The following is a 24933-nucleotide window of genomic DNA, read 5'->3' on the forward strand; positions in this document are numbered from 1 at the left end:
GCATGGATTGAAGAGGGGTCACGGGTGAGTCCATGGAATGCAAAATAAAAGAGGGTTGAATTATAATAGTGATCACGGGATTCAATTCCAATATAATTATTCTACTTTTCCAAATCTCCATCAAATACGACAATTTCTTCTTCATTATCGCTGTCAAATGTCAATCACATCCACACTCTCCCCCACCCCTCTCTCCAAACACACTTGTGAATTCTAATGTTGTTGTAATAATTAGATTTAGATATAGATCCAACTCATCCAAAAATTCTTTCTTCCCAACTACCCCTTATTTACAATTACTTTTAGTATTCCCATAGTAATCATCACAAGACACACAAGTATTTATACCAAGTGATGTATGTTGGATCTCACATCAACCCCAACACCCTTCCCCTCTCTCTCAGACAGGTCGCAGTATCAAAATGGACTACTCCAACTCCAAGAAAGGCAGTCAGGCGCAGGGGCTACGGCTGCTGCCTCTCCAATGCACTTTGGTATTGTTGTTGAGCAGTATTGCAACATGTGATGTAGACAAGGACAAGTTAAAGTGTGGGGATGAGCTTGTGGGGCTGGCGACATGCCTTCCCTATGTAAGCGGTGAATCCAAGACACCCCCAATTGACTGCTGCGCTGGTCTGAAGCAAGTGTTGCACAAGAGCCCTGAATGCATCTGCTTGTTGGTGAAAGATAGAAATGACCCCAGCCTTGGCCTCAAGATCAATGCCACACTTGCGCTCACCCTCCCTTCTCAGTGCCATGCGCCTGCTAATGTCTCCCACTGTCCAGGTAATTACTCCATCCCCCCCTATTCTGTTGCTCACTCTCTCTCTTTATATGTATGTATGGTGATTGGGCTGAATGTGGGTTCCAGCTCTGCTGCACTTGCCACCAAATTCACCAGACGCCAAGGTGTTTGAGGATTTTGCAAATCAAGGCAATGCTACCACTACTAGTGCACCTGCTGCTGCTTCTGGTAAGAAATTACAAATTATATTATTAACATATGTATATGTGATCACTGATAATCGACTTGGATTTATGATTTGCTTTTAATGAAGGGGATTCATCCACGAGGAGTGCTGGTGAGAGGAGTGATGGAGGAAAGAAATTAGGCATGGAAATGGTTTCAGTGTCAGCAGGGGTGTTGCTCATGAGTATAGTGTTTGATTTGTATGGGTGTTGAGGAGAAAACTGGTTTGTTATATGAATGTTTTTATGTGTTGGTAGTTGATGATTGGTGGTTGTGGTTAATTTTGCTTGATCAGTAGACTATGTGTATGTCTGTGTCTGTGTGTATGTCTCAGTCTCAGCCTCCTCCGTCATACATGATTAATGATTAATGATTAATGATTAATGATTGCAAATGGGACACTCTCAAACTTCATTTTGTTTTCAACTAAATTTGTTTACCCTTTACCTCAATAAACTTGTAACTCATTTCTAATTACACACACTCAATTATATGATAAGATCAAAGTTAATTATTTATAGTTCAAAAAATAAAATCATTTGTATACCCAATTCAAGAATTATTAACTAATTTATCCAAACTCAATCATCACATACATACCAAGAAATTAAATTAAAAAATAATACACCGCCTTTCTTTCTTTTTTTTTTTTATTTATTTTGGCGGTCAAATAGAAGAGAATATCCACATTATTCATTCATTCATACTCTTAACTCTATAAACGAACCAAGTGTCTGTTGTTGTTGTTGTTGTTGTTATCTTTCTCCACATAACAAGAACAGAAAATCCATCACCATCACCCATCACCCATCACCCATCACCCATGGCCATGCCGCCTTCCAACCCCAAGATTCACTGTTTTTTCCTTCTCTTTCCTCTCTTAAGCCTCTGCTCCTACGCCCTCTTCTTATCCCCCACCACCCCACCACCTCCCAAGCCTACCGTCTACGACCTCCTCCCCAAGTACGGTCTCCCTCGTGGCCTTTTGCCCGACTCTGTACTCGATTACACCCTCTCCGAGGATGGAGACTTTGAGGTTACCCTGGAGAACCCGTGTTACATAGACTTCGACTACTTGGTTTACTATGACAAAAAGATTACTGGCAAGTTGAGTATTGGGTCTATTACCGAGTTGAAAGGGATTCAGGTGCAGAGATTCTACTTCTTGTGGTTCGATGTTGATGAGATCAGAGTTGACTTGCCCCCCTCTGATAGTATTTACTTCACTGTGGGGATTATTAACAAGAAACTTGATGTGGATCAGTTCTTGACTGTTCGTTCTTGCAAGGATAAGGCCGTCACCCTCAGAGAGGTCGTTGAGGTGCAATGTTTTTTGTTTTCTTGATTTTTGAAATTTTTGGATTCAATTTTACTGATCCATTGCTGGTGTTCCTTCTTTGGTTTTTAACCTTTGGATTGTTTTGATCAAACATAATGTGTCGGCTCTTGATATGTTGGAAAAACTGAGATATGGGAACATTATATTTGGAAGGTTTAAGATTTTGCTATTTTCTGGAACAAGGTGGTTTTGACTTTCAATATATAAGGGCTTCTTTTTGGTAAGTTGGAGCATCGATTTGGGAAAAAGGAAACTAGATTTTGGAGATGGCAAGAGTGATTAGATGTCTGTTATTGATTGTGAGTGAAGTAGTGAAAAGGGTTCATGTTATCCATTTCATTACTATGTTGAAAATGAGAGACTCAATTTTGCCTCTAAAGGTTTTTAGCTTCAAAACGTTGGCTCATCTACTGATCCAATTCTTTTTCTTGGATAACACTCACCTGTTATCTGTAATTTTATATTGATATAAAAAATATGTTGTGATTTGTTTCTTCGGCTTTCATGTTTTAACTTCAAGGGGATAGCTTTTTTAGCAAGGGATTTTGCTTTTATCAGTTCTGTTTCTTGTTTAAAAGAAAAAGATTTAACGGTGAGGGACTCACAATATACACGGCTCATTATATTTACAGCTATGGAATTTGTAAGGCCTCAACTGTATGGGAGGTGGAAACTGACTGAGTATGGAACTTTAGAATGGATTGGCTAAATTCCTTTTCATGCACTACCTACGAAATACATTTGTCATCCAATGTTACTGCAAAGTTCTATGAAGAAGGAAATCCCGGCTGGGGCTATGATGGGGCTGAGTGTCGCGTGTGTTTGAAAAAGTTTGGTTACCATCAGCAGTGCCCTCTATCGGAGCAATTGAAAAATGAGCATCCCTTATACATTTATACTACATTTGGATGCAAGGATTTGGATTTGGAAGATTTGAATTCCTTAGAAACATTAAATTGTGGGAGCAAGTCCAGAGGGTCTATTATTGTGGATTTGAAATCTCTAGCTCTAATTCCATGATTCCAAACATAACCTTATAGTATAGTGTCAAATTAATGTAGTTTGTGTGGAAAAATTGGCTTTTTTGCTAACGTGCTATTGGTTCTATTCTTGTTATAGCATGCTCTTCTTCCTTTCTTTTGGTTCATTTTTTCATGCTCATGTTATAATTCTCATCTCTTATATTTGTTAATTACAGCTTCCAACATCAATGGAAGATATCCCGATTCTTGTGACCGAGTAGGCTGCAACAGATAAATGGGAGGCTGCCGCAACCAGAAGATATTTTCTTGGAACCCAATGTGGGGTTAAGTGTAACTATGTAGGTTAGAATATGTAGCCTAGCTCAAGCTCTCAATGTACTTGAACAGAAGCAAGGAAGTTGGTTTTATGTACTGTTCTGAACTTCATTGCATCTGATCACCTGATCATTGAAAGGAGAAATCCGTTTGTACTGAGACAGTTATGAATGAGATTCTGCAATAAATTGACTTGAATTCTGTTACCCAAGAAACCATGTCAAATGCTTGGCGAGCAAATCTGCTGAAATTGGAAAGGGATTATTTTCTCTTGTATGTTCAGAATGCTGGCAGATAACGTCCCAATTCATTTCCACCATTTCTTGATCTATGAATTTTTTTTTGAGAGGTCTTGATCTATGAATTTACTAGTTGCATTTGCTGTTAAATTCATTAGCTTTTTGAGTTATAATGCAATCCTTCGCTCTTGAGCTGCGTTCAGACAGAGAGACACTGTTACCTGTGCATACACATTCTGGTGAACAAGCCTCGGTTTCTTGGTTTATGAAGATGATGGTCTGAAAATTGGATTTGGAGTCGATACCTCTGTTGATTCAGTCATACATCAAGTTAAAGAAACATTGTACAAGTGTAGAGAATTCCTGTCACATCTTTACTTGATTTTCAAGATAGTCCACCAACTCTCTAAAAAGAATGTCTAACATGATTTCAAACTACGGAAACTTCGTGGGAGCTTCCGCTCTTCATTTTCACATGAGAAAATGGTGGGTTATGGATCAAAATTGAGTGGTGGAAGGGAGAAAGCAGGAGGCATAGTTTGACACAGCAACAAGACAGACAGGATGTTCATATCATCAATTTGTTAGGTGACTTGAACAAATATTCATGAAGAAATTGCTGCTTTTCATCTTTTTCTGCTTACTTTTTCACTTTGGAAAGCTTCTGAACAGGTTTTTATATAAAGGATTGTTATATAGACACGTTTCGGAAAGAATGATTTCAATTTTTATATTAACGGTTCTGGCATTCAAATGTATTGTCTTAATTTCAATTTTTATATTAACGGTTCTGGCATTCAAATGTATTGTCTTAAAAATGCTTTCATGATCATCGTGTTTTCAAGAATAAGTTATGATGTAAAAAGTGACCATCACAATTATTTAATCTTCTTATGATATAATTATCAAAGTTAGGTAATTGAATAAATTTAATCTTTCCAGTATGAACGAACATATTAAAAGTTAATCCATCTTAAAGCTATGCGGACAAAGAGAAGAGACAATAAAATAGACAAGTCTCTTAACTTATGTTTCTTGACCTCACCATCCATTTCCTTCACTTTCTTTTCAACTTCTGTCCTCTTTCTCTACACTTTCTTCCACTCAAAACGCGCTTAAGAAAGAACTAAGCTCAGAGGCACAAGTTAATCTCGACTATAATTACTGAGTGTTGCTGTTAAGCATCCATATCCTATCATCAGAGCCTCTTGCTTCACAAAGTGCAGAGGAATACCATAAATGGATCATCATGAGGAGGGCAGTTTTAGTGGCAGCTGCAAAAAGACTGATAGCTCAGAGGATAAAGCTCAAAGAAGAAGAATTATGCTCCTCAGGGAGCTTCTTGTGGAGGATGTGAACAAACAGGCTGATGACTTTATCAAGAAATTCAGGAAACAGCTGAAGGTTGAGCGCCAAGAGTCTTTAAAGCGTCATCGTTAAGCCATAAATCAATTCGGTACTAGACTGTCAAAAATCAGAAATGTATCATGTTATGGATCATCAAGGGAGTTTGCGGTCTTGTTTTGAACGAATTTTTCTCATCTTCTATTGTAGTATCAGAAGTTCCATTGTACTACCCTTTTTGTTCCTAATAGTAGTGGAAACTCCTTCAGTTATATTTGAACTCAAGTCCAGGTCATGAAGTAACTTGAAATCAACGAGCCCGGATTCTGAGACGAACATCACACAGAATGAATGGGCATGATCTTTGCTTCATCAGACAAATTTCCAACCTAAGAAACTGCGCGTTTACTAATGTAACCTGCAGGGAACAAAACTCTGTTCCTTCTACAGGATGTGTTAAAAGCTTGAAAACTAAACTGAAATGGTGCTCTGAAACTTGGATGTTAATTGCATACTATTCTTCATTGAAATATTAAATTTGATTCGAGGAAAAATTTTGTACTAGCTTGAATGTAGAACCTTGATCAGATCTCTTTTCAAGAAAAATCTTTAACCTTCTATTCTGCTAGTTTTACATGTTTACCAAATTGAAACCTTTCCAAACACCTGTGTTCTGACAGGATTTCGGTTTAGTCTCCCTCCAATCTCGAGGTTAACAATAATATATAGGAGATGGCATACTTTCATACGGTAGCAAGAGAGACAAAGATTTTCATAGTATAAGTACCCATTGCATATCCCAGCACTCTCCCACGACACCAGATGATATTTAGGAAAGCACTTTTCTTCTCTGTCATTTTCTGCTAATCTCTTCCTGTAAAATAGTGGACTAATGTAATCTTGCCAGTGTGAATATGCTGAAGTTAAAAATACTTAAGAAAAAAGAGCAGGCAACAAAACAAGCAAGCATGTTAGCCTTTTACTCTTCAGCATCCATTTCTCTTATGTTCCCACTTATTTCTCTTTTCTTTGGCTTTCCTCCACACGGAGAATGTGCTTAATAATTAATTAAGCTCAAAAGCTTCAAGTTAATCGTTATTATAGATGTACACTGTTGTTATTCAGCACCCATATCATATCATCAGACTCATCACAAAGCAGAGAGATTACTACTTTACCAGGAATGGATCATCATCAAGAAGGTAGTTGCAGAAAGACAGATCACTTAGAGGATAAAGCTGAAAGAAGAAAAGGAATGGGCCTCAGGCGCAGTTTCTTGTGGAGGATAGAGAAAAAGGCTCATGTTCATCAGGAATTTCAAACATCACAGGCAAAATGTAGCCTGGGGGACTTATAAATCAATGAATGGCCAGTAAATAAAAGTAAATCAAGATCAGCTACATCTCAAAAGTAAAATACTAGGATTTGTGAGACCTGATAAATTTTGTTACATGGATAAATTAAGACAATGCCACTTTCAATATTTCCATAAAACTGCATTTAATCTTAACCTGGTCGACTGCTTGAATCAAATATCAGGATCTAGGAAATCTGTGCATAGCAGGTGAAGCAAGAAACAAGTCATTCTATCTATGGTAAAGATGTAGTCTAACGTTACTTGATCACTTATATTCACAATGGATCTTCAAGATCATGAGCAACTAATATCCCATAAGATAGGGAACAGACACCTACTAGAGAAATAATGAAGATATACACAAGTTCAGAAATTATCTGCTCCCTCTTTCATGAATGTAAAATATGGTCTTACCCCAAAGTTCTATTTCCTAAGCATCTCTGTTTGGATACCAAAGGGTGAAACAATCACTAGTTTCTTGATTCCACCGCATTGGAGATTCCCTGTACTCACCAGCCATATCCATGGTCAATTCTTTCAAATACTTGAGTCAAAAGTGCGAAAATCAGCACCAACATCTGTGCTAAAAAGGGGAAAAAGTGGAGCATGGCTGATGATACAACAATTTGGTAATTCATCTCATGCTTGAAGCACCTGACAGTGCACGATGTGACTCTTTAATCCACTTCTTCCAGCAATACTTGACCATAAATTTGTGAATAGATTCCTCAAATGACCTTTACTGGCAATATTCTCCCAGATTTGCGGATTGCTCTCCACTCGTTTATCAGGATTCGAAACATCAACCATGCTGATGCTCATATTGTTACGAATTATACAAAGCTTCCCATTAAGAGGTACAAGAGCAGCAGCCTCAAGAGCACGAGAATTGCCAAGATGCAGCTTGCTATCAATGAATCTGCTCCAAGAATCTGTGCCTTCATCATATACTCTTAGCTTACAACCATCACGACAGTCTAAAGCATAAAGCTTGCCATTCATAGAGATACTTGGGTTGCGCCAACCAGCAACCATCCCGTCATTCATTGGACTCCATGTATTGGTTTCCGGTGTATAGGCTTCACTCAAGACCTCCCTGTGGGTTCCAAGCCCCTTTAGGAACCACTTGCCATCATATACAACCCCAATAAATGGCACCATAGCTGTGCTCATATCAGAGATAAAGCTCCATCTGTTTCTGTTGGGATCATAAACTTCAGCCGACCGCAGAGTTCTCTGGATCCCTTCACATTCTCCTCCGGCAACGTAAAGACAGTTGTTAATGACACACGAACCAAAGAAGTGCCTTCTGCGAAGCATGTCCGGTGCCCTGTGCCATTTATTTGTCCGAGCACTGTAAAAAATCACCCGTCTCATAGATCCCTTTAGTGGATCTTTGCCGCCAAATAAGTATAGGTGACAACCACTAAGGACAGCACAGCCAAACCCAAGGGCTGCGCTGTACTCTACTGGAACAGGTGGAAGCGGCTGCCACAGTTGGTAGGTCGGATCAAAAGCATGCCATGAAATTCGGCCGTCACGGTCTCTCTTGATGACATATACCCATTCTTCTGCCATACCAAGACTCTTCCTGAGAGAATAGAAAAAGTTTCCAGCCAGGAGCTTGAACCACCTCTTGCAAACTAGACGAAGTTTATTGTGTTCTATTCGAGGGACTCGGATCAGACAAGCAATTGCAAGATCATCAGGGAGTCCTGGAAGAAGTGGTGGCTGCACCCTTGTCCTTTCCCGGCGGGAGTTCTTTGCCTTGTGTGCCCGAGGATTAATATTGGGTTGGATACAAAGTTTAGATCCCGGGACAAATTTACTTGCCCCAACAACTGTTTTCAACCCTGAATCAACCTTGCAATAACACGATACAGAATCAACCTGCAAAAGTTTCCATTCATCATATGTCGATGACACATACAACATGGTGATGCACTAAATTTCGGCAACAAGAAGTCTGTTAAGCTAATGGAAAGTTGATAGCTCGTACATTTGTGTTACTTCAATTTCATTTATGTCATGTGGACTGTGTTCACCCTGTGACTCTTTGGAGTCCTCATATCTCCTCGAAAGCATGATACAAAACCTAAGAACTTTACCATGACTAACATTTAAAAAGAAAGTAAGAAAATTTTGTCTTCATATCATTGTCTTAGTTATAATATACATACTTCAGAGGCACTATTCCAACTTCGACATTACATAACATAATGCCTTTTATGTTCGTCCTACTCTCGGCATTACAGAATCTTATTTCCAGATGCCTTCATCTTTATTTTTATTATTTTGTGTGTGTGCATATATCTTAAAGGGCTAAATCCATTCAATGCTGCAACAGCTCCAACTGCCTACAAGCAAAAATGGGTTTCCTTGATCCAAAGATCTGCCACATGCATCTATAACTTTAACCAGTGAGTCGTCTAGCCGGCTCATTCATGGACACAAGCTCTTTGAGAATTCTTTTTGTAATAGAATTCATCCCTTAACAAAACCAAACAAGGGAAACTCTAATCTAACTTGTTAGTTTCTTTTTCCACATCCCCTGTAGAAATTGGAAGTGACTCACTCAAAATAACTTCAACCTTCCTCCATCTCCAATCCATTCATATAAATCTATTGCTTTAACTTTTGAAACCAAGTTGACATCAAAACAATTGCTGCACCATGAAATTTTCTAGAGAAAACACCAGCTCATCCATGGGGAGTGCACCATCCTCATCCATCCTCCGGTGCATAAAAGTTTGATAAAAATCAACAAAAAAATTCAACCAAGAGTTATTTCCCAACCAAACCCATCGATGGCTCAAGCGAAGGAATTATTAAAGATCATATCTTTCTACATGAATTCAGCTGGGCATATTCCAAAATCATGAAAAAACAGAAACAACAATTTAAAACTCAAAAAGAAAAACCCACAACACATTCTCCTCATATAATCAAGAATTCTTACATGAGTGGCACATTACCTAGAATTTCATCTGGGCATCATCAGAAACATACAAATTCAAGAAATTACCAGCAGAAATTGTCAAAGATCATGTTAAACTCACCAGTGGAGCTTGAACCCTGAAACCCCTCTGTCCATTAGGAGACCTCTCAATTGTTTGCTCCATAGATATCAAAACTGGAGTCTCACATACATAAAATGGGCACCTTTTTCTTCACAAACTCAGATCAAGATCTCAACAAAAATTTCTGAATAACTCACCAGTTGAGAAGAAAGCCGAAATCTTTACACACCAACCAAACATAACAGAAAAAGAAAAACCCCAAGCCCCAAGAAAGACCCTTTTTTGAGGTCCCTATTTCTTTCAGCTCTGCAAATACAAACAGCAAAAATTGGCTTGGGAGTTAGGACTCTACAGCTACTTGAAAACGTGAAGGATATCTATTTCCTCCTCCTTAGCTCCTCTCTCTACACACCACAAATACACACACACACTAAACTGACATATACATACATAAAAACACTCTTTTGTTTCTCTGACTGAGTAGACTTAAAAAAAGGCTAAACTGAAGATTACAGCTGGACCCATTGTCTTTAGTGTCAACAAACTTCAATTTACTTTTTCAGATTTCATAGTTAATACATTCATTATATTATTACCTAAAATACAATCTCAGCCAAAAATTAAATAAATAAATTCAAGCTTAGCTGCAGACAAGAAAGCTGTTCAGATTTTTCAATGTCTGCATTAAATTAACGGGTCAAGCTAATGTGTGTATGAGATAGAAAGGGAGGTGGGAGGAAAAAGTTTATGATTTTTCTTATTTCTTTAAATTCTTTTTTGCTATTTATTGACAAATAACATATAAAGATTTTATTTTTATAGTTGAGTGTGAGTGAATGATGGTGGATTGCCCCTATTCAAGAATTGTTTATGTTGTACATTTAATAATCTAAAAATATAGAGATATTGATTCATAGGATAAATTAATTGAGGGTGTATGGATTTTATTAGGTAATACATTTTATGAATCAACATAATTAAAGGTCCGCCTTTTAAATTTGAACAAATGAAGACCTTGGTGTATAATATTATGTTTCATGGGATGGGTATTCATATTCACAATCAACCAACCTAAAAATTTAAACAAAAAAATACCAATAATATGAATTGCTTCACAAACTGAATGCATATAATTTAATTGGGATGTGTTTTTTCTTTTACATGTTTATTTGGAACATCACAAAAGAGTGTCTTGTATTCTTCTCTAATTTAATTTGAGGATTTGGTGCGATAATTGCAGATGTTAATGGGTGTGGGTCTGCTCATAAAGAAATAAAACAAATGAAGCAGACAATTAAATGAGATATCTGAATTAAAGAGAAATTATTCTCCAAATATTATTATAATTTAATTGGTTTGGAGTTTGGAGAGGTAAGAATACAATACAACCCTCAAAGGCTATACAAGAAAGAAACCCTATTACAAAGGGCAACATAATTAATTGGAAAAAGACTCCCTCCTCACTCCTCACTCCTCACTCCCATCAATGTCCCAACAATAACCCACCTACTAAATTAAAACCATAAATTCTTCAATTCATTTAATCGGAAAAAAGAAAAGAAAGAAAATGTGCATATTTCCTTTTTTGCCCTTCCAAAAAATCTAATTATCTAATATTTTCTCTTCTTTTTTTTTTTTTTTTCATTTGAGTGAAAAATCACTACTTTATGACTACCAATATTGATTCAAGACAATATTTACTCTCCACATAAATTATATTTGTCAAAACCAAACCGCTTACAACTTAATTATTGTCCCTCGATAAACTCTTTTTTCATCCACATCATTTAATTTTTGCCGGCCTCATTATTATTTGTTTAATATTTATTGATAATAAATCATTAAGGCGTAAGATATTAATTTCAATTTATCAATTCATATATAGATATTAAAAAAAGAAAGGAAAGGGATTATTTGGAGAAATGAGTTTGAAAGGGTAAAAAATAGGAAGCATGCAATGCAATGATCAAAAATTGCACTTAACATTTTTGGCTGCATTTGGAAGGTCAAAGAGCTGCTCTGCTGCTTTCCTTTCCATTCCCTCTCTCCATCCAAATCATATATATATATATATATATAAATGAAATGAAATGAAATTTCCACTTACTAATACTACTATTATTATTATTATTATTGATGTTGTGTACAACACGCACACGCCCGGACGTGTGTGCGTGAGGGAGTGGCAAGTTGAACCACTCCATGTTTGCTTGACAGATCCATTTGTCTCCTTTCTTTGCACTTATGTGCTTTGGATTGGGAGTTTTGCACTAACTCAACTTTCCTTCCTATCTCCTCATCCTCATTCTTTTTTATTTCCCAACCAATTTCTTGACAAATTCCAACACCCTTAGTCATAATAAAAGTGGGGACCCATTAATATTGCCACATTAGACTTTGTCATAATAATAATTATTATTATAATATACATTGCATACATGTTTTGACTAGCAAAATTTAAGTTCAATTCAGGCTGATTCAAGAGATGACGTCAGCATCACAAACTCCCTTAATTGTCAAAACAAACAAACCATTCAATTCATTTACCTAAGATATTTCAAGATAATGATTTATAATAATATAGCAATCAAACACTGATTCTTGTACTCAGTACATAAATCAGAATCTAAACTGAACTATCCACTAATTTCAACTTTTATACTCGTATCCAACCTAGTTAACAACAATTTCATCAATTTAAGATTCAATCATGGTCCAATTGTTAGTTAACAACAATTTCATCAATTTATGATTCAATCATGGTCCAACTCTTGTGCATCAATCGTTGTTGGTTATCATACCAAGGAAAAAAAAAAAAACAAACCCTTCTTCTAGAAGAGTTAATGGTCCATGCATTGACCAATTGACAAATGTTAGGCAACTAATCCACCGGCATTTAAATATAGTATGTAAAATGGGTACGACTTACCATTCACAATCCACAATTCACAAACGCTCATGTACTTAAATTGCCTCTATTCCACCGGTTTTTAGCTAATCTTTTTGTCTTCTCATACCCCTGAAGAAAATCATACTTTGAAACTACCTAAACACTCCCAAGGAAGAACAGAAAGGGTTACTACTACTATAATAATACAACAGCAGCAAAAGATTGGAAGGGGCTGTGCCAATTTTTGGGGTGACGGGGATCTGCAGAAGGAATTTACAACTGAAAGGCAGAAATGAATAGACTTGTGAGATGTACAAACTAAAATGCTGGCGCTAACATGATTTCTACCCCTCCATGGAACTCTACAAAACCTCAAAACTAATATTTAAGCAGTGAATTGGTCGGCAAAAGGACCACATGTTCTAAGACTATCATACCAATTATTTTCCGAAAACTTGCCAACATTACGGCACATCTCAGAGCATATGAAGCAATACGCCTGCCAACCACCATCTTGGATGGAGCGAAAAGGACTTTCTGGTTAAGATGATGCACATCAGTATTAAACATGTGATTGCTCTAGAGTAAGAAGAAACGTAGACCTCAGATTACACCTGCAATTGCCAAGTTAAGAAATGGTACGTTTTTAGTCCCATGCGCTAGTCACAGTAGTAGGCCCGAAACCTCCACCGTACCCACCAGATGCAACATATCCATTGTTGATGTGGCCCCCACCATATGAGTCCATTCCACCTCGGTTGAAAGGGGTGTCTCTTCGAAAATCACGACTACCAAATCGTCCTCCCCCACGACGGTTCCTTCCGAAGGTTGATCGAGCTGCAAATCGGGACAGCCAGGCAGGCACTTCCTGATGTGCTTCTTGCATCAAATCTGCCAATGGTCTTGCCAATGAGGAATTGTTCTCATTAAAGAAGGCAGTTGCCAACCCTGTTTTGCCAGCACGGCCAGTGCGTCCTATGCGGTGGACATAATCATCTATATCATTTGGAAGATCAAAGTTGACCACATGTGCAACATGCGGGATATCAAGACCACGTGCTGCCACATCAGTTGCAACCAATATTGGTGTTTTGCCAGTTTTGAAAGATCTCAAGGCATATTCTCGATCCTGCAGCCCAGTCAATGCAAATAAAGATTAGAAAATGTAGTGTGCAGTGATCCATATTCAACAAACTACATAAATTTCAACTTGTAATGCTCCATACAACGAGGATAGGATAGGTTTGTCTTGATAGAACAGGAAACATGCAAGATTTCAGAAGGGGGGGGTTGTCATGTAACCTTCTCTTTGTCTCTGTATTTCCACATAATTTGTCTCGCTCAAATGGCATGACAAAACCATACATATGATATAGTAATCAGGAAGAAACAATTATAGACAGCGATGGCTATAAGACATAGAAAGATCATCGTAAGTCTTCCCAGAATGCCAAAATACAGAATGAATAGACCCAAGAGCATAATTAGATATGAACAACGAAATCCAATCCACCGCTTAAGTATCTTGAAAATTGTGAAAAAGCAAGAAAATCTTAATCTATTCAATCAAACTCAATAGGCGAAAAGCAAAAAAAGGACCCAATCCTAGCAGGAAATCCACATATCAAACAAACCTGTTGACTCCTGTCACCATGAATGGCAGAGGCAGGAAAGTGATTCATGCAAAGCCAATGTTCAAGGGAATCAGCTCCCTTCTTTGTCTCCACAAAAACCAGAGTGAGAGCTTGCTGTAAATTAGAAAGCAAAAGAACCATGTTCAGTAAGTACAGGTCAATGCTAAATTGCACAACAAACTGTTCCTAAGAAGATATATTAGAAGCGAATAGCATAGAAGAAAGATTAATTAAGAAACTGAAAATAAATTTTAAAAGTTCATGCCCTGTTTCTACTACTATTTCCAGAAAAGTTATTTACACAGAATAGCAGCAATCCATAGATACCTCAGGTTCTGAAACAACAACCAAAGGCTACTCTGAAAAGATCTTACAACTTCAATGCTGAGAAACGATGAGGACCTATTATTCAGTCCAAGGCGATTACTTTCACCTACTCTTTTTCTGGATGTGCATACAGGTGATAGTACTCCTTCCACAAATACTGAGCCTTCCCAACTCCAACCCCTCTCAGTATCCTAGCAACTCTTTTTACACAAAGAACTGACTAAAACTCACTTCCAAAGATTTACTTCACAATTACAGAAATCAACTATCTAAATCCTTCTTTAGCACTCTGTTAATCTGTTTTACACAAATAAATAGAATCAAACAGCAGCAACATCAATCAGTACGAAAAAGAATATCCCATCGGCTCCACATGGAAATTCCAGATACAGACGGAATTTTCTGGTTGAAGTCTTACCTTTCCTTGATCACCGTTAGCCCTCTGTGCATGAAGAAGGTCCATTAGGTGGCTTCTTTTATCAGTCTCTAGCACATATTCAACTCTCTGGACAATCAAATCAGTACTAGAACCAACTCTCCCTACAGCCAGAAAGACGTAAGATGATAGAAAATCTGCAGCCAACCTCTGCATGTCATGTAAAAGTTGCAGAACATCACAAAGCTGATAATTGAAGAAAGAAGTAAAATAGGTAAATGCATTATCATGTAGAATAGTAAATGAATTATCACGTTAAATATTTTAGGATGAAGTAAATGTGGCCGAAAAAACTATATTGAACCCTAAAATGGGAACAGCACCAACCAAGAGTGAAACAAGAAATTTGTAAGCAGCAGAGTTCAGGATATTCAATGAGATAAGAAGTCTATTTAGCACTCTTCACCAAGCAGTATGGTATTAAATGATTTTGGCAAATTGCTTTAACACTTCGAAGTGTTGAATTTGATAGAGATTATTCTAGCTCTATGCTCTAATTCAGGAATCTCACATTGACTCTCAACTTTTCTCCATTGTTTTCTTTTAGTGTTGCCCTTACACCAAGATCTTCAAAATTACAAAAACTTAATTCTGGAAAAACCTTTTAATGCAACATGTAATGCTTTCTCCATAACTCATGCAACATGTAAGAACCTTCAGAGAACCAAAAAAGAAAGCAAGAAAGAATCTTCAAGAACCAAAAAGAAAGCAAGAAATATATTCCAGAACACTGTTAACTCTGACGAAGTGTTTATACATCACAAGATACTTCTTAAAATTGAAAAATATAACCATTATTGGTCAAAGTCAAACAGCATTAAATTGTATCATAAAGACCATAAATATAAGTACACGTATGCTTAAATGATAAAATTGGTAAAACAATAAAAAAAAAAGGAGTTCTATAAAGAATATTATCATCAGAGAAGAATTATTACACCAAAAGACATGGAAACTTGATATCTAATAGCTTTGAGACTTACTAAATTTTTGCCTTCCATGACAAGTTATTGGAAAATGAATTGCATATAATACCATTAAGCTCTAACACGAGTAGGTAACTAAAAAATGGCCTCAATTACGTTTGCGACCAAATATAAACAACTCAGTTCTACTCAGACTCCTGTGCAAAAGAAACTATTGCTAAATACCAAGAATTTTGGTCATTATGTTGAGCCCAACTTATTTAAGTAGCTTTTTATGATTCCTTTGGAAACAGAAAAACGGACCTGAATCTCCTTCGGGAAGGTGGCGCTAAACAGCATTGTTTGTCTTAAACCAGGAGGTGGCATGTCCATTTGTTGCACAATTCTCCTTATTTGAGGTTCAAAACCCATGTCCAACATTCTATCTGCCTCATCCAGCGCTAAGTACCTAATCAGTTGCAATGAAACTCTTGCTCTTTCCAACAAATCCACCAACCTTCCAGGAGTTGCAACAAGTATATCAACACCTCTTTCAAGTTCTCTAAGCTGTCCAGAAAGTCGATTATAGTAAGATAAAGGCTTAACATTGAGAAGAAGAAATATGAATAAGGCGAGAAGGTAAAAACAGGGATGAAAAATGATAGTGGTATGATGAGTCTTTAAAGTTCCGGCATTTTTAGAAAATAAATGAAGCTTTTTCGAGATTTGCAACAAGAAGACTAATATACATAATCAATATCTGCAAGGAGGTTCCATATAATGGTAGCCATATATAATTCATAAAAAACAATAGGCCTCCAAAATCAACATATAGTCAGCTCAAGGAATAGCAACAATGGAGTCTGCAAGAAACCAAAACAGAAGTTTGTTCTTTGACTCTTAGCCCTCCTGAGAAACTAACCAAAAAACACAAGCAGCATGTTTTGAAATGTTCATCATGAAACTAAAGCTTGAGCACAATACTTTGAAAAGCCATTAAAAATAAAATTTCCATAATATAATTTATCAATAACCTTTCTTTCTATATATTTTACGTCCAACTTTATGCACCAAGAAAAACTCAATGGATACTGCCAAATATAGTAGGTAAAGCTAATCAAATTCACACAAAGTAACAACAGGGAAACCCACATATTACACAAAGTCCGTTTGAAGTGTTTCAAATTCTCAAATTTCAGCTTGAAGTTATAAATTGGCTACAGTAGCAAAGCAAGAGCATGAAATACCTGTTAGGAATGTGAAATATATACCTAAGGCCCATTAATGAGGATAAATATCCATTCAGATGGGAATTAATACATTGTTATTCTCAAAAGATCAAAACAGAAGAGGCACACTTAAGTTTGAAATAAATAATTCAGAAACAAAAATCTATGTGTTAGTGGTAGAGAACAAGGGCGGTGGACAACAATAATTCACATAAGGTGGGTGTACCCAGAAATTTGCAGCAATTGAACCTAAAACCCAGAAGTTTCTACAGAAAAAATGAAAACCTGTAGATTTATGGGCGCACCACCATAAGCAACAACCACCCTCACACCAGTTTGGTATGCAAATTTCCTAGCTTCTTCATGAATCTGAAAGACAAAACACAAGGTCGAATCTTCACTAAGGCATGAGTCACGAATGTGCACAGAAAACAACAGAATGTCTGAATTCAGACTCACTTGCAGGGAAAGCTCCCTAGTTGGAGAAAGAATGAGGGCAAGTGGAAATGCCATGCGTGGCATGCGAGGGGGTCTCAGAGCAGACTGGCTGCTTTTCATAATTCCACTAATTATTGGGAAGCAAAACGCAGCTGTCTTCCCAGAGCCAGTCTGAGCACACGCCATCAAATCCCGGCCAGCGAGTGCTATTGGTATGGCATACCGCTGCACAGGTGTAGGCTTCACATATTTACACCTTCTAATATTTAGGTTTAAAGCTTCGCCTAAATCAATCTCGGCAAATGTATTTACTGGAGGGGGAACATCTTTTCCGCTAGTTTCAACTGGAATATCATCGTAAGCATCAAAGTTGATCCCTGTATTCTCTTGAGCCCCAAATGCCTGTTCTGTATCTAATTCGTCTTGAAAAGGATTAGATTCTCTTGCCCTCCCATGATCCCAACCATTGTTTCTATTATTCCAGGCACCACCACCACCATTACCACCACGGCTGCTGCTAACACCACCACGATCATTCCTAGGACCAACGGATCGAATCCCGGCTGGAGGAGGACCACCATGTCCCTGGTGGCCACTTCCAACAGCAGCATCATAATGCAAAACCGGAGCTGAGGTTGTGTCTACTGAGGGAGACCTATTCCTAAGATGTGGTGGAACATAACTGGTCCGCGGACCTCGAGTAGGGACCCCTATTCCACCAGCAGGGGCCTTCTCAGTTGAATCGGAGCAGGACGTCAGCATATCTAAGAAACACAATGTCCAACCTATCTCCTTCCAGTTAAAAGCCGCTTAATGCCCCACAAACAAAAGTAGCTCCAAAGCCACAACTCTCCTCCGGAGTCCAAACAAAATTGACTTCTCAGAAGCGCATATCCTATATGATGCAAAAATAGCCGCCACCATTCAAAACTTCAGCAAAAATACCAATCATACATTTGGGCACCTCGAAGTGCAATCCCTGTAAACATATCCGTAGACAAACCAAAAAAGAAGAAAACCCATTAGCAAACCTTATCCATACAGATACTCACACACACATCTACAAAAAATGCAGCTACCACTGCAGAAAGAAACAAAAAAGAAAGAAGAAGAAAAGGCTACATGCTACCACTGCAGAAAGAAAGAAAAAAGGGTACATGAAATAGTCAAAAAAAAGAAAGAAAGAAGGAAAATCAAAACAAGACGATGAGGAGTCCCTAAACAAAATCAGAAAGTAAAAAAAATGTGGTACACACAGATAATACCTAGAGTAGAGAGAGAGAGAGAGAATGGAGTGAAGAGGAAGGTACAACGGAATTGAAGGGAGAAGAGAAATAAACCCTAATTTTGGGGGCGGAGAATGTGCGATGGGAGAGCAAAGTGCATAAATATCTTTGTGTGTCGAAGTTTCGATTTTCTGGTCTCTCTCTAAAAGAGTCCACACCTTTTCTCTCTCTCTCTCACACTCTCTCTCTCTAGATATAGATATATACTGTATGGATACTTGCGTCTCTGCTTCATATTCCGTACAATATTTTTATACGTATATGTGTTTTTTGTTTTATTATTATTCTCTTTTTTTATATATATATATGTATACATATGTTGGTTTGTGGTTGGGCTTCTCTTTTGTTCCAAAAGTTTTCAAAATGGCTGCCACACTATTAAACACCATTTCTTCAATAAACTCTAATTTTATTCATTCTATTTTGATTAATATTAGAAAAATAAATTGTTTAATATAAATTAATCAGTTGTTTAAAAGGATTAAATATTCTTTTTGTATTTTTATTATTTTGATTTTGTTAATATTAAGTTTTCTATTCCTCTTACAAATATTAGATATTTGTTAGTTCAAATTTGACCTTCAAAATAATTTAGGGTGTTTATATATTTTAAGTATCAAAATATTGAAATTTTTTTACTCAAAACTATACTTTTGTGTTGGAGTTGAATAAATCAATTTCCAACACAATATTCAAAATTATATTTAACAATTTCGTATTTTGGTGCAACTCATTTGAAAATTAAATTACAGATTTGTATCTATACTACTTTTGGAACCTTTGCGGTGCATTCACATTATACAAGTAATTAATAACTTTTGTTTTTTACAAAAATAAAATATAAATTGACAGTCTTAATGTAATATTTTTGCATGCACTCGGATCCCACAAATACACAAACATTTATTTTACTATGATTTATAGCTTATTTTGTGGTATACTGGAAGGTGAAAAGTATTTTTTTTTTTGGTACGAAAAACGATCGCAAATACTCTCGAAATGAAAAAGTAAAACAATATTATTTTTGTTCATTATCTTTTTAGGAACCAAATGCGACTTTTGCTCATTTGCATCACACATCAACGATTTAGATGCGTTTTTAAGGATATGTTGACTAATTTATTTTTGGGCAAATTATTAGATATATATGTATACTAACTAAACAATGAGATATTATTTATTGTCTCTTCAAAAAAATATTATATATTTGTAAATAATATTTTGACTAATTGTGATTATTAAAACTAAACCAACTCATTAATTACTAAATAATTAAATTTAAAGCTATTAATTAATTGCTAAATGATAGAAGGGAAAATACTTTTCTATCTGAATTTGGTTCCTGGCCACTAATCTCATTTGTGTCTCCACTCTCCACATGTCTCCTCACTGTTCAGCCGAACGAGAAAAGCAATAGAAAACGACGCCGTGAGAAGAATCAATCGAGCAGGTGAGTCCAAATTTCGAGGATTCCACCGTATCTGATGATGGATGGGCCGGTGGCGCCGACCGGTGGCAATCGAGGTAATGGGAACCTGGACGACCAAATTGCTCAGCTGATGCAGTGCAAGCCCTTGTCGGAGCTAGAGGTTTCTTTCCTTTTACCTTCGATAAATCATTTATTACTTGGAGTCTTGGTAAGATTCGTGGATTTTCGGGTCGCGCATGGTGATTTTTTTTGTAGAATTCGGGCTTTGGTGTATGGGGTTGTTCAAGTGTTGATGGACTTGATCTAGTGTTTCTAATGTCGGATCCATTTGGAAATTCACAGTTTCTCATGTTTTGAGCTGTTCCTTTGATTTTGCCGAAATGTTCTTCCAGAAATGACTGTGAGATAGTGAAGGGTTCACTATCTTTTCTCATCCATTTTTTGTTTTTTTCTCCTCCTCCTTTAATTTGAGCCCTTTTTTGGCATGCTTTGTTTCACAGCTTAGGGTGTATATGATTTTTAAGGATATTTTTGTCCCTGCAGCTTTTATATGTTCTCCTGTTACTGTATGAGTTTTTTTTTTTTTTAATACCAGCTGCTTCTGTTTATTTGCGTAGATAAGGGTGTTATGCCAGAAGGCCAAGGAGATTCTGATGAACGAGAGCAATGTGCAGGTTTCTTTTCTTCGTTTTGGCTGTTATGGCAGATTATAGATATGATTACTTGCTTGGGTTCATTTTTGGTTCTTTTCCTTTAATGTAAAAGCTGCTATCATGATAACATTTTGCTCCATATTACTGGTAACCTAAGTATTTGTTGATGATGAAGCTTATCCTCCTCAGTAGAAGGAGATATCACACAATGTACATACTTCTCACTTCCTTTGGAGCTTTTTTGTTATCTAGGTTGATATATTTCTTACAAGTTTGCAACTCTGAATGGAGACTAATAACTTTTCAATGATAAGTCTTACTCAAATGCTGGTATTATGTGTTCACTTAATTTAGATTTCTCAACTATGACAGATCTATTTACTACCAAAGTGGGTGGTTCGCAACATTTTCAACACTGCCTACATGGCATGAAGGCTTGGTGCTTAGTAAAATTAAGTAGCTATTTTTCCCTTATAAACATTTCAACAGCCAATGTGGTGGTTATCATGAGTTGGCCCTGCAAACAATAATTTTTTTATTTCCTTTCGTGGTGATAAAAGCCCATAAAGCTATTTATTTCGTTATTGCAGCCTGTGAAAAGCCCAGTGACCATATGTGGTGATATTCATGGGCAGTTCCATGATCTTGCGGAACTCTTTCGGATTGGTGGAAAGGTAAATACTCAATTGCCCTTCTATGGATATAGCTCTAGTGTTTTGCATTTTGTTCTGCTTGGTAATGCTCGGTCATGGAGTTGTCTACTTCAGTCAAATCAAATGTTTATCGAGCTTTTTCCATGGCAGTGTCCAGATACAAATTATTTGTTTATGGGAGATTATGTTGATCGAGGATACTACTCTGTTGAGACAGTAACGGTAAGTGAACTTTTCGTATGACCTATTCTGTATGTGAAACCTAATCAGGCAATTGCTTTGATGGCCATTAGTCATGGAATACTTTCTTCTTTTGCCTTTTGAGTGTGGGTTAGCTCAGAGGGTGTGATGAGATTTCTTAAAGAACTAACTGCACCAACAAATTGCATATAAAAAGAATTGTGATTGGTGTGATCTGTGCAAGTGTGGCTAGAAGCACGCCTTGAAACTGCAATAGTTGCTGATAGATAACTACATTTGCCAGTCGATACATTGCCAGTAACTGTAAGTGCAACGATGGATTTTCTTACTACGCTGAGTATAAGCTTTACTTTTATCAGGTTATTTATAATTTTTTAATTAGGCTGAGTACAGGTTTTATTTTCATCTATTTATTCATAAGTTCACTTATTGGGCTGAGTATAGGCTTTACTTTCATCCTCTGACTGATGTCACATTGCTAACTGATTCATTGCTTGCTTTATTTGGACCTACAGTAATTAATAAATGGCAAAAGTTTTGTGATGCTTTCTAGGATCTTACAAGGTACACCTGTGTGCTCTGTATAATCATGACTCATGTGGAGATGGTGCAAACAATTATTGACAAATATACACCAAGAACGTACTGAGCCCATTATCTCTGATTAGTCAACTTAACTTTCATGGAATGGATATCTATCTGAGGCGTCTGTTCGGAAATTTATCACCTCTGAGTTATCATGATTCATTTTAGTATGGCAGAGTTGGGGTGCTTAAGTTTATTGTTTTCACAAGTATATGAATCTTTTTCCAGCTCTTGGTAGCCCTCAAAGTGCGTTATCCTCAAAGGATCACTATTCTACGAGGAAACCATGAAAGCCGCCAGGTAAACTTATATGACGCTTTCTTCTTCCCGATGCTCCATCAATCCACCTATATGTTTTTTTGTATCTTTGTTGTTTCACTTGCACCTATCATATTGAAAATTGTAATTGCTCATCTCAGATGTTCTAGGTGGATTGGTTGTTCTCTTCTCTCTGTTCAGTATTGTTTGCTAGTTTCTTGAACTTATTTTAATCAAGAAGTTCCTATACCATTCCACCAATTTTTATTACTGAAAAGATTCTTCTGTTTCTTGCAGATCACTCAGGTGTATGGGTTTTATGATGAATGCCTGAGAAAGTAAGTTATTTGTTTTCTTTTGAAGTATAAAATGTTCTACATAAACTAAGGTAATTTAGGATTACACTGTAGCATGCAAAATATACATGAATTCTCATTTACCTCTTTCTTCTACTTTATAATCTTGAAATGGCATTTTATCTTGCATTATCAACCATTTGAATCAAGTTTGTGTTGTTAGATTCTACATGTGATTGGCCCCCTCAATTATTGATTGTTGGAAAAGGCTCCATCAATTTAAGTAGCTTATTATTATTATTCCATGTTGGCGCATGATAGCATTATGTGATAATGGGGGATTATTGGATCATGTCATTGTTCAAACTTAGGTGTTCGGTAGGAATTGTTAAATTAATCGTCAGTTGTGGAGACTGTGTTTGAATAGAAGAATCAGGTTTAATGCACATTCATCTTGATCTTTGATGCATCTCTTTACATTGTACAAGAACTTTCATAGATGCGTTTATGCCTAAGATGACCAAATGTATTGATGTTGTTACATTGTACAGATACGGGAACGCCAACGTGTGGAAGATCTTTACAGATTTGTTTGACTTTTTCCCTCTTACCGCATTGGTTAGTATATTATGTTTATTGAAACTATATAACACTCCACCTTTAAAATCAATAGTAGGACTAGAATGGGGATTTCATGGTATCTTTGATTGTCCTGTTTATGGCAGTATTTGTATCTGCACTGTACCACTGCTTTCAGAGGCTGGTGATGTTTTCTCCCAAAGCACAGTTACTTTCATGTACTTCATTAGCTTATGCAAGAACATTGACTGGTTTCTGCTTGGCTTGCTCTAGCATTTTACCATTTCACTTACACATGGTGATCACAATTCAGCATTTCTTTCTTTCTTTCTTTTTTTTTTTTAGGTTGAATCAGAAATATTTTGTTTGCATGGTGGATTGTCACCGTCCATTGAAACTCTTGATAATATCCGTAATTTTGACCGTGTTCAAGAAGTTCCTCATGAAGGACCCATGTGTGATCTTTTATGGTCTGACCCTGATGATCGATGTGGTTGGGGTATCTCTCCAAGGGGTGCTGGATATACATTTGGCCAAGTACTTTCTAACACCTTGTTCTAATGCATTGTGATATTTTTACAGATAGAATTAAGTGGTGTTCTTTATTCATGTGGATTTAACAGGACATATCAGAGCAGTTTAACCATACAAACAACTTGAAGCTTATAGCCAGAGCACACCAGTTGGTTATGGAGGGATTCAACTGGGCTCATGTAATTCTTCAAACTTCTCATACTGTTAAGATTTTAGTTTATGTTATAGATTGACAGTTGGGTATTGCTTGCTGCAGGACCAAAAGGTCGTTACAATCTTCAGTGCACCTAATTATTGTTACCGCTGCGGGAACATGGCATCTATTCTGGAAGTTGATGATTGCAATGGTCATAATTTCATTCAGGTCTCTCTCTCTCTCTTGGGCCCTTGGTCCATGTTTATGTGGGTGAACATGAGCAAGGTGTCTGCTTGTGTTAAGAAAGACTTGTGGTAGGTATTCAGTCTCTTGATTCTTGATTGCAGTTTGAGCCAGCTCCTAGACGTGGTGAGCCAGATGTCACTCGAAGGACACCAGATTACTTTCTCTGATATAGCTGGAATAGTTGCCGAATAGTGTCAGGCAGATGCCTTCAAGCTGCTTTGTTGGTTGATTGCTGCTTACAAGGTTAGAAAATATACTGAAACTGAAAGTATTGAGAAGGATGGTAAAAGCATGTGTAAGAGACTGGGTGGTACTTTATCTGGTTCAGCTGTCGTCCCGAAACTAATGGAGATACCGCAGAAGAGGCAGTAGAGCTGGCTGTGCTATCGCTGCACATATATTACCTATGCAAAAGATGAGGCATATTTTTCCCCCCAAATCTTCCATTTCTCTTTGCCATATTTTTGTCATTTATCATAGGTGGATGGTTTTCAGTTTGTTACACTTCCTCCGAATTTTTTGATCCCTTATTATAGGAAATACAATAAGGGTTGTAAAGGAGAGAATTTCGTCACATTTTAATTTTTAAGTGCGTGCTGGTAAATTTTACCAATGTGACCGGTTTCTCTATCCTTAGGTTTGTTTTCTTCT

At 37.0% G+C, this 24933-nt stretch overlaps 5 protein-coding genes across 8 annotated transcripts; 3 read left to right on the forward strand and 2 right to left on the reverse strand.

Annotated features, from left to right (window-relative positions):
• On the forward strand, positions 326–1384 carry LOC105170171 (protein YLS3). Its single transcript, XM_011090816.2, has 3 exons — positions 326–786; positions 872–973; positions 1059–1384. The coding sequence occupies exons 1-3, from the start codon at positions 423–425 to the stop codon at positions 1181–1183; spliced, it is 591 nt and encodes a 196-aa protein (XP_011089118.1). The 5' UTR covers positions 326–422; the 3' UTR covers positions 1184–1384.
• Positions 1662–3822, forward strand: LOC105170170. Of its 2 annotated transcripts, none has more exons than XM_011090815.2 (2): positions 1662–2282; positions 3508–3822. In XM_011090815.2, exons 1-2 carry the CDS (start codon positions 1794–1796, stop codon positions 3550–3552), a joined length of 534 nt encoding a protein of 177 aa, XP_011089117.1. In that variant the 5' UTR covers positions 1662–1793; the 3' UTR covers positions 3553–3822. The 2 variants fall into 2 exon arrangements, with proteins under 2 accessions (XP_011089117.1, XP_011089116.1); XM_011090814.2 differs by having other exon boundaries at positions 1664–2291.
• On the reverse strand, positions 6593–10184 carry LOC105170172 (F-box/kelch-repeat protein At1g55270). The gene is made up of 2 exons (XM_011090817.2): positions 9607–10184; positions 6593–8437 (listed from the first exon to the last, which is right to left on the reverse strand). The coding sequence occupies exons 1-2, from the start codon at positions 9667–9669 to the stop codon at positions 7187–7189; spliced, it is 1314 nt and encodes a 437-aa protein (XP_011089119.1). The 5' UTR covers positions 9670–10184; the 3' UTR covers positions 6593–7186.
• On the reverse strand, positions 12632–18874 carry LOC105170174 (DEAD-box ATP-dependent RNA helicase 37). Of its 2 annotated transcripts, none has more exons than XM_011090818.2 (7): positions 18692–18874; positions 17448–18405; positions 17274–17357; positions 16084–16326; positions 14837–15004; positions 14092–14205; positions 12632–13586 (listed from the first exon to the last, which is right to left on the reverse strand). In XM_011090818.2, exons 2-7 carry the CDS (start codon positions 18186–18188, stop codon positions 13104–13106), a joined length of 1833 nt encoding a protein of 610 aa, XP_011089120.1. In that variant the 5' UTR covers positions 18189–18405; positions 18692–18874; the 3' UTR covers positions 12632–13103. The 2 variants fall into 2 exon arrangements, with proteins under 2 accessions (XP_011089120.1, XP_011089121.1); XM_011090819.2 differs by having other exon boundaries at positions 13104–13586; positions 18767–18868.
• LOC105170175 (serine/threonine-protein phosphatase PP2A-2 catalytic subunit-like) lies at positions 20040–24891 on the forward strand. 2 transcript variants are annotated; one of them, XM_020696860.1, is made up of 12 exons: positions 20041–20301; positions 20759–20815; positions 21167–21246; positions 21385–21468; positions 21598–21669; positions 22462–22533; positions 22789–22829; positions 23339–23405; positions 23712–23903; positions 23990–24079; positions 24157–24264; positions 24384–24891. In XM_020696860.1, exons 2-12 carry the CDS (start codon positions 20770–20772, stop codon positions 24447–24449), a joined length of 918 nt encoding a protein of 305 aa, XP_020552519.1. In that variant the 5' UTR covers positions 20041–20301; positions 20759–20769; the 3' UTR covers positions 24450–24891. The 2 variants fall into 2 exon arrangements, with proteins under 2 accessions (XP_011089122.1, XP_020552519.1); XM_011090820.2 differs by lacking the exon at positions 21167–21246 and having other exon boundaries at positions 20040–20301; positions 24384–24685.

The sequence above is a fragment of the Sesamum indicum genome, linkage group LG9, assembly GCF_000512975.1.
Source record: "Sesamum indicum cultivar Zhongzhi No. 13 linkage group LG9, S_indicum_v1.0, whole genome shotgun sequence".
In the NCBI taxonomy this organism is placed as follows: Eukaryota; Viridiplantae; Streptophyta; class Magnoliopsida; order Lamiales; family Pedaliaceae; genus Sesamum; species Sesamum indicum.

Coding starts and splice junctions, on each gene's coding strand:
- LOC105170171 (XM_011090816.2), top strand. CDS start 423: ATGGACTACTCCAACTCCAAGAAAGGCAGTCAGGCGCAGGGGCTACGG. Junction 787..871: donor TAATGTCTCCCACTGTCCAG/GTAATTACTCCA, acceptor TGTGGGTTCCAG/CTCTGCTGCACTTGCCACCA. Junction 974..1,058: donor TGCACCTGCTGCTGCTTCTG/GTAAGAAATTAC, acceptor CTTTTAATGAAG/GGGATTCATCCACGAGGAGT.
- LOC105170170 (XM_011090814.2), top strand. CDS start 1,794: ATGGCCATGCCGCCTTCCAACCCCAAGATTCACTGTTTTTTCCTTCTC. Junction 2,292..3,507: donor CCCTCAGAGAGGTCGTTGAG/GTGCAATGTTTT, acceptor TGTTAATTACAG/CTTCCAACATCAATGGAAGA.
- LOC105170172 (XM_011090817.2), bottom strand. CDS start 9,669: ATGGAGCAAACAATTGAGAGGTCTCCTAATGGACAGAGGGGTTTCAGG. Junction 8,438..9,606: donor TCAGGGTTCAAGCTCCACTG/GTGAGTTTAACA, acceptor AAACTTTTGCAG/GTTGATTCTGTATCGTGTTA.
- LOC105170174 (XM_011090818.2), bottom strand. CDS start 18,188: ATGCTGACGTCCTGCTCCGATTCAACTGAGAAGGCCCCTGCTGGTGGA. Junction 15,005..16,083: donor CCTTCCCGAAGGAGATTCAG/GTCCGTTTTTCT, acceptor CATGACATGCAG/AGGTTGGCTGCAGATTTTCT. Junction 13,587..14,091: donor ATGGTGACAGGAGTCAACAG/GTTTGTTTGATA, acceptor ACTGGGCTGCAG/GATCGAGAATATGCCTTGAG.
- LOC105170175 (XM_011090820.2), top strand. CDS start 20,197: ATGATGGATGGGCCGGTGGCGCCGACCGGTGGCAATCGAGGTAATGGG. Junction 20,816..21,384: donor TGAACGAGAGCAATGTGCAG/GTTTCTTTTCTT, acceptor TCGTTATTGCAG/CCTGTGAAAAGCCCAGTGAC. Junction 21,469..21,597: donor TCTTTCGGATTGGTGGAAAG/GTAAATACTCAA, acceptor TTTCCATGGCAG/TGTCCAGATACAAATTATTT.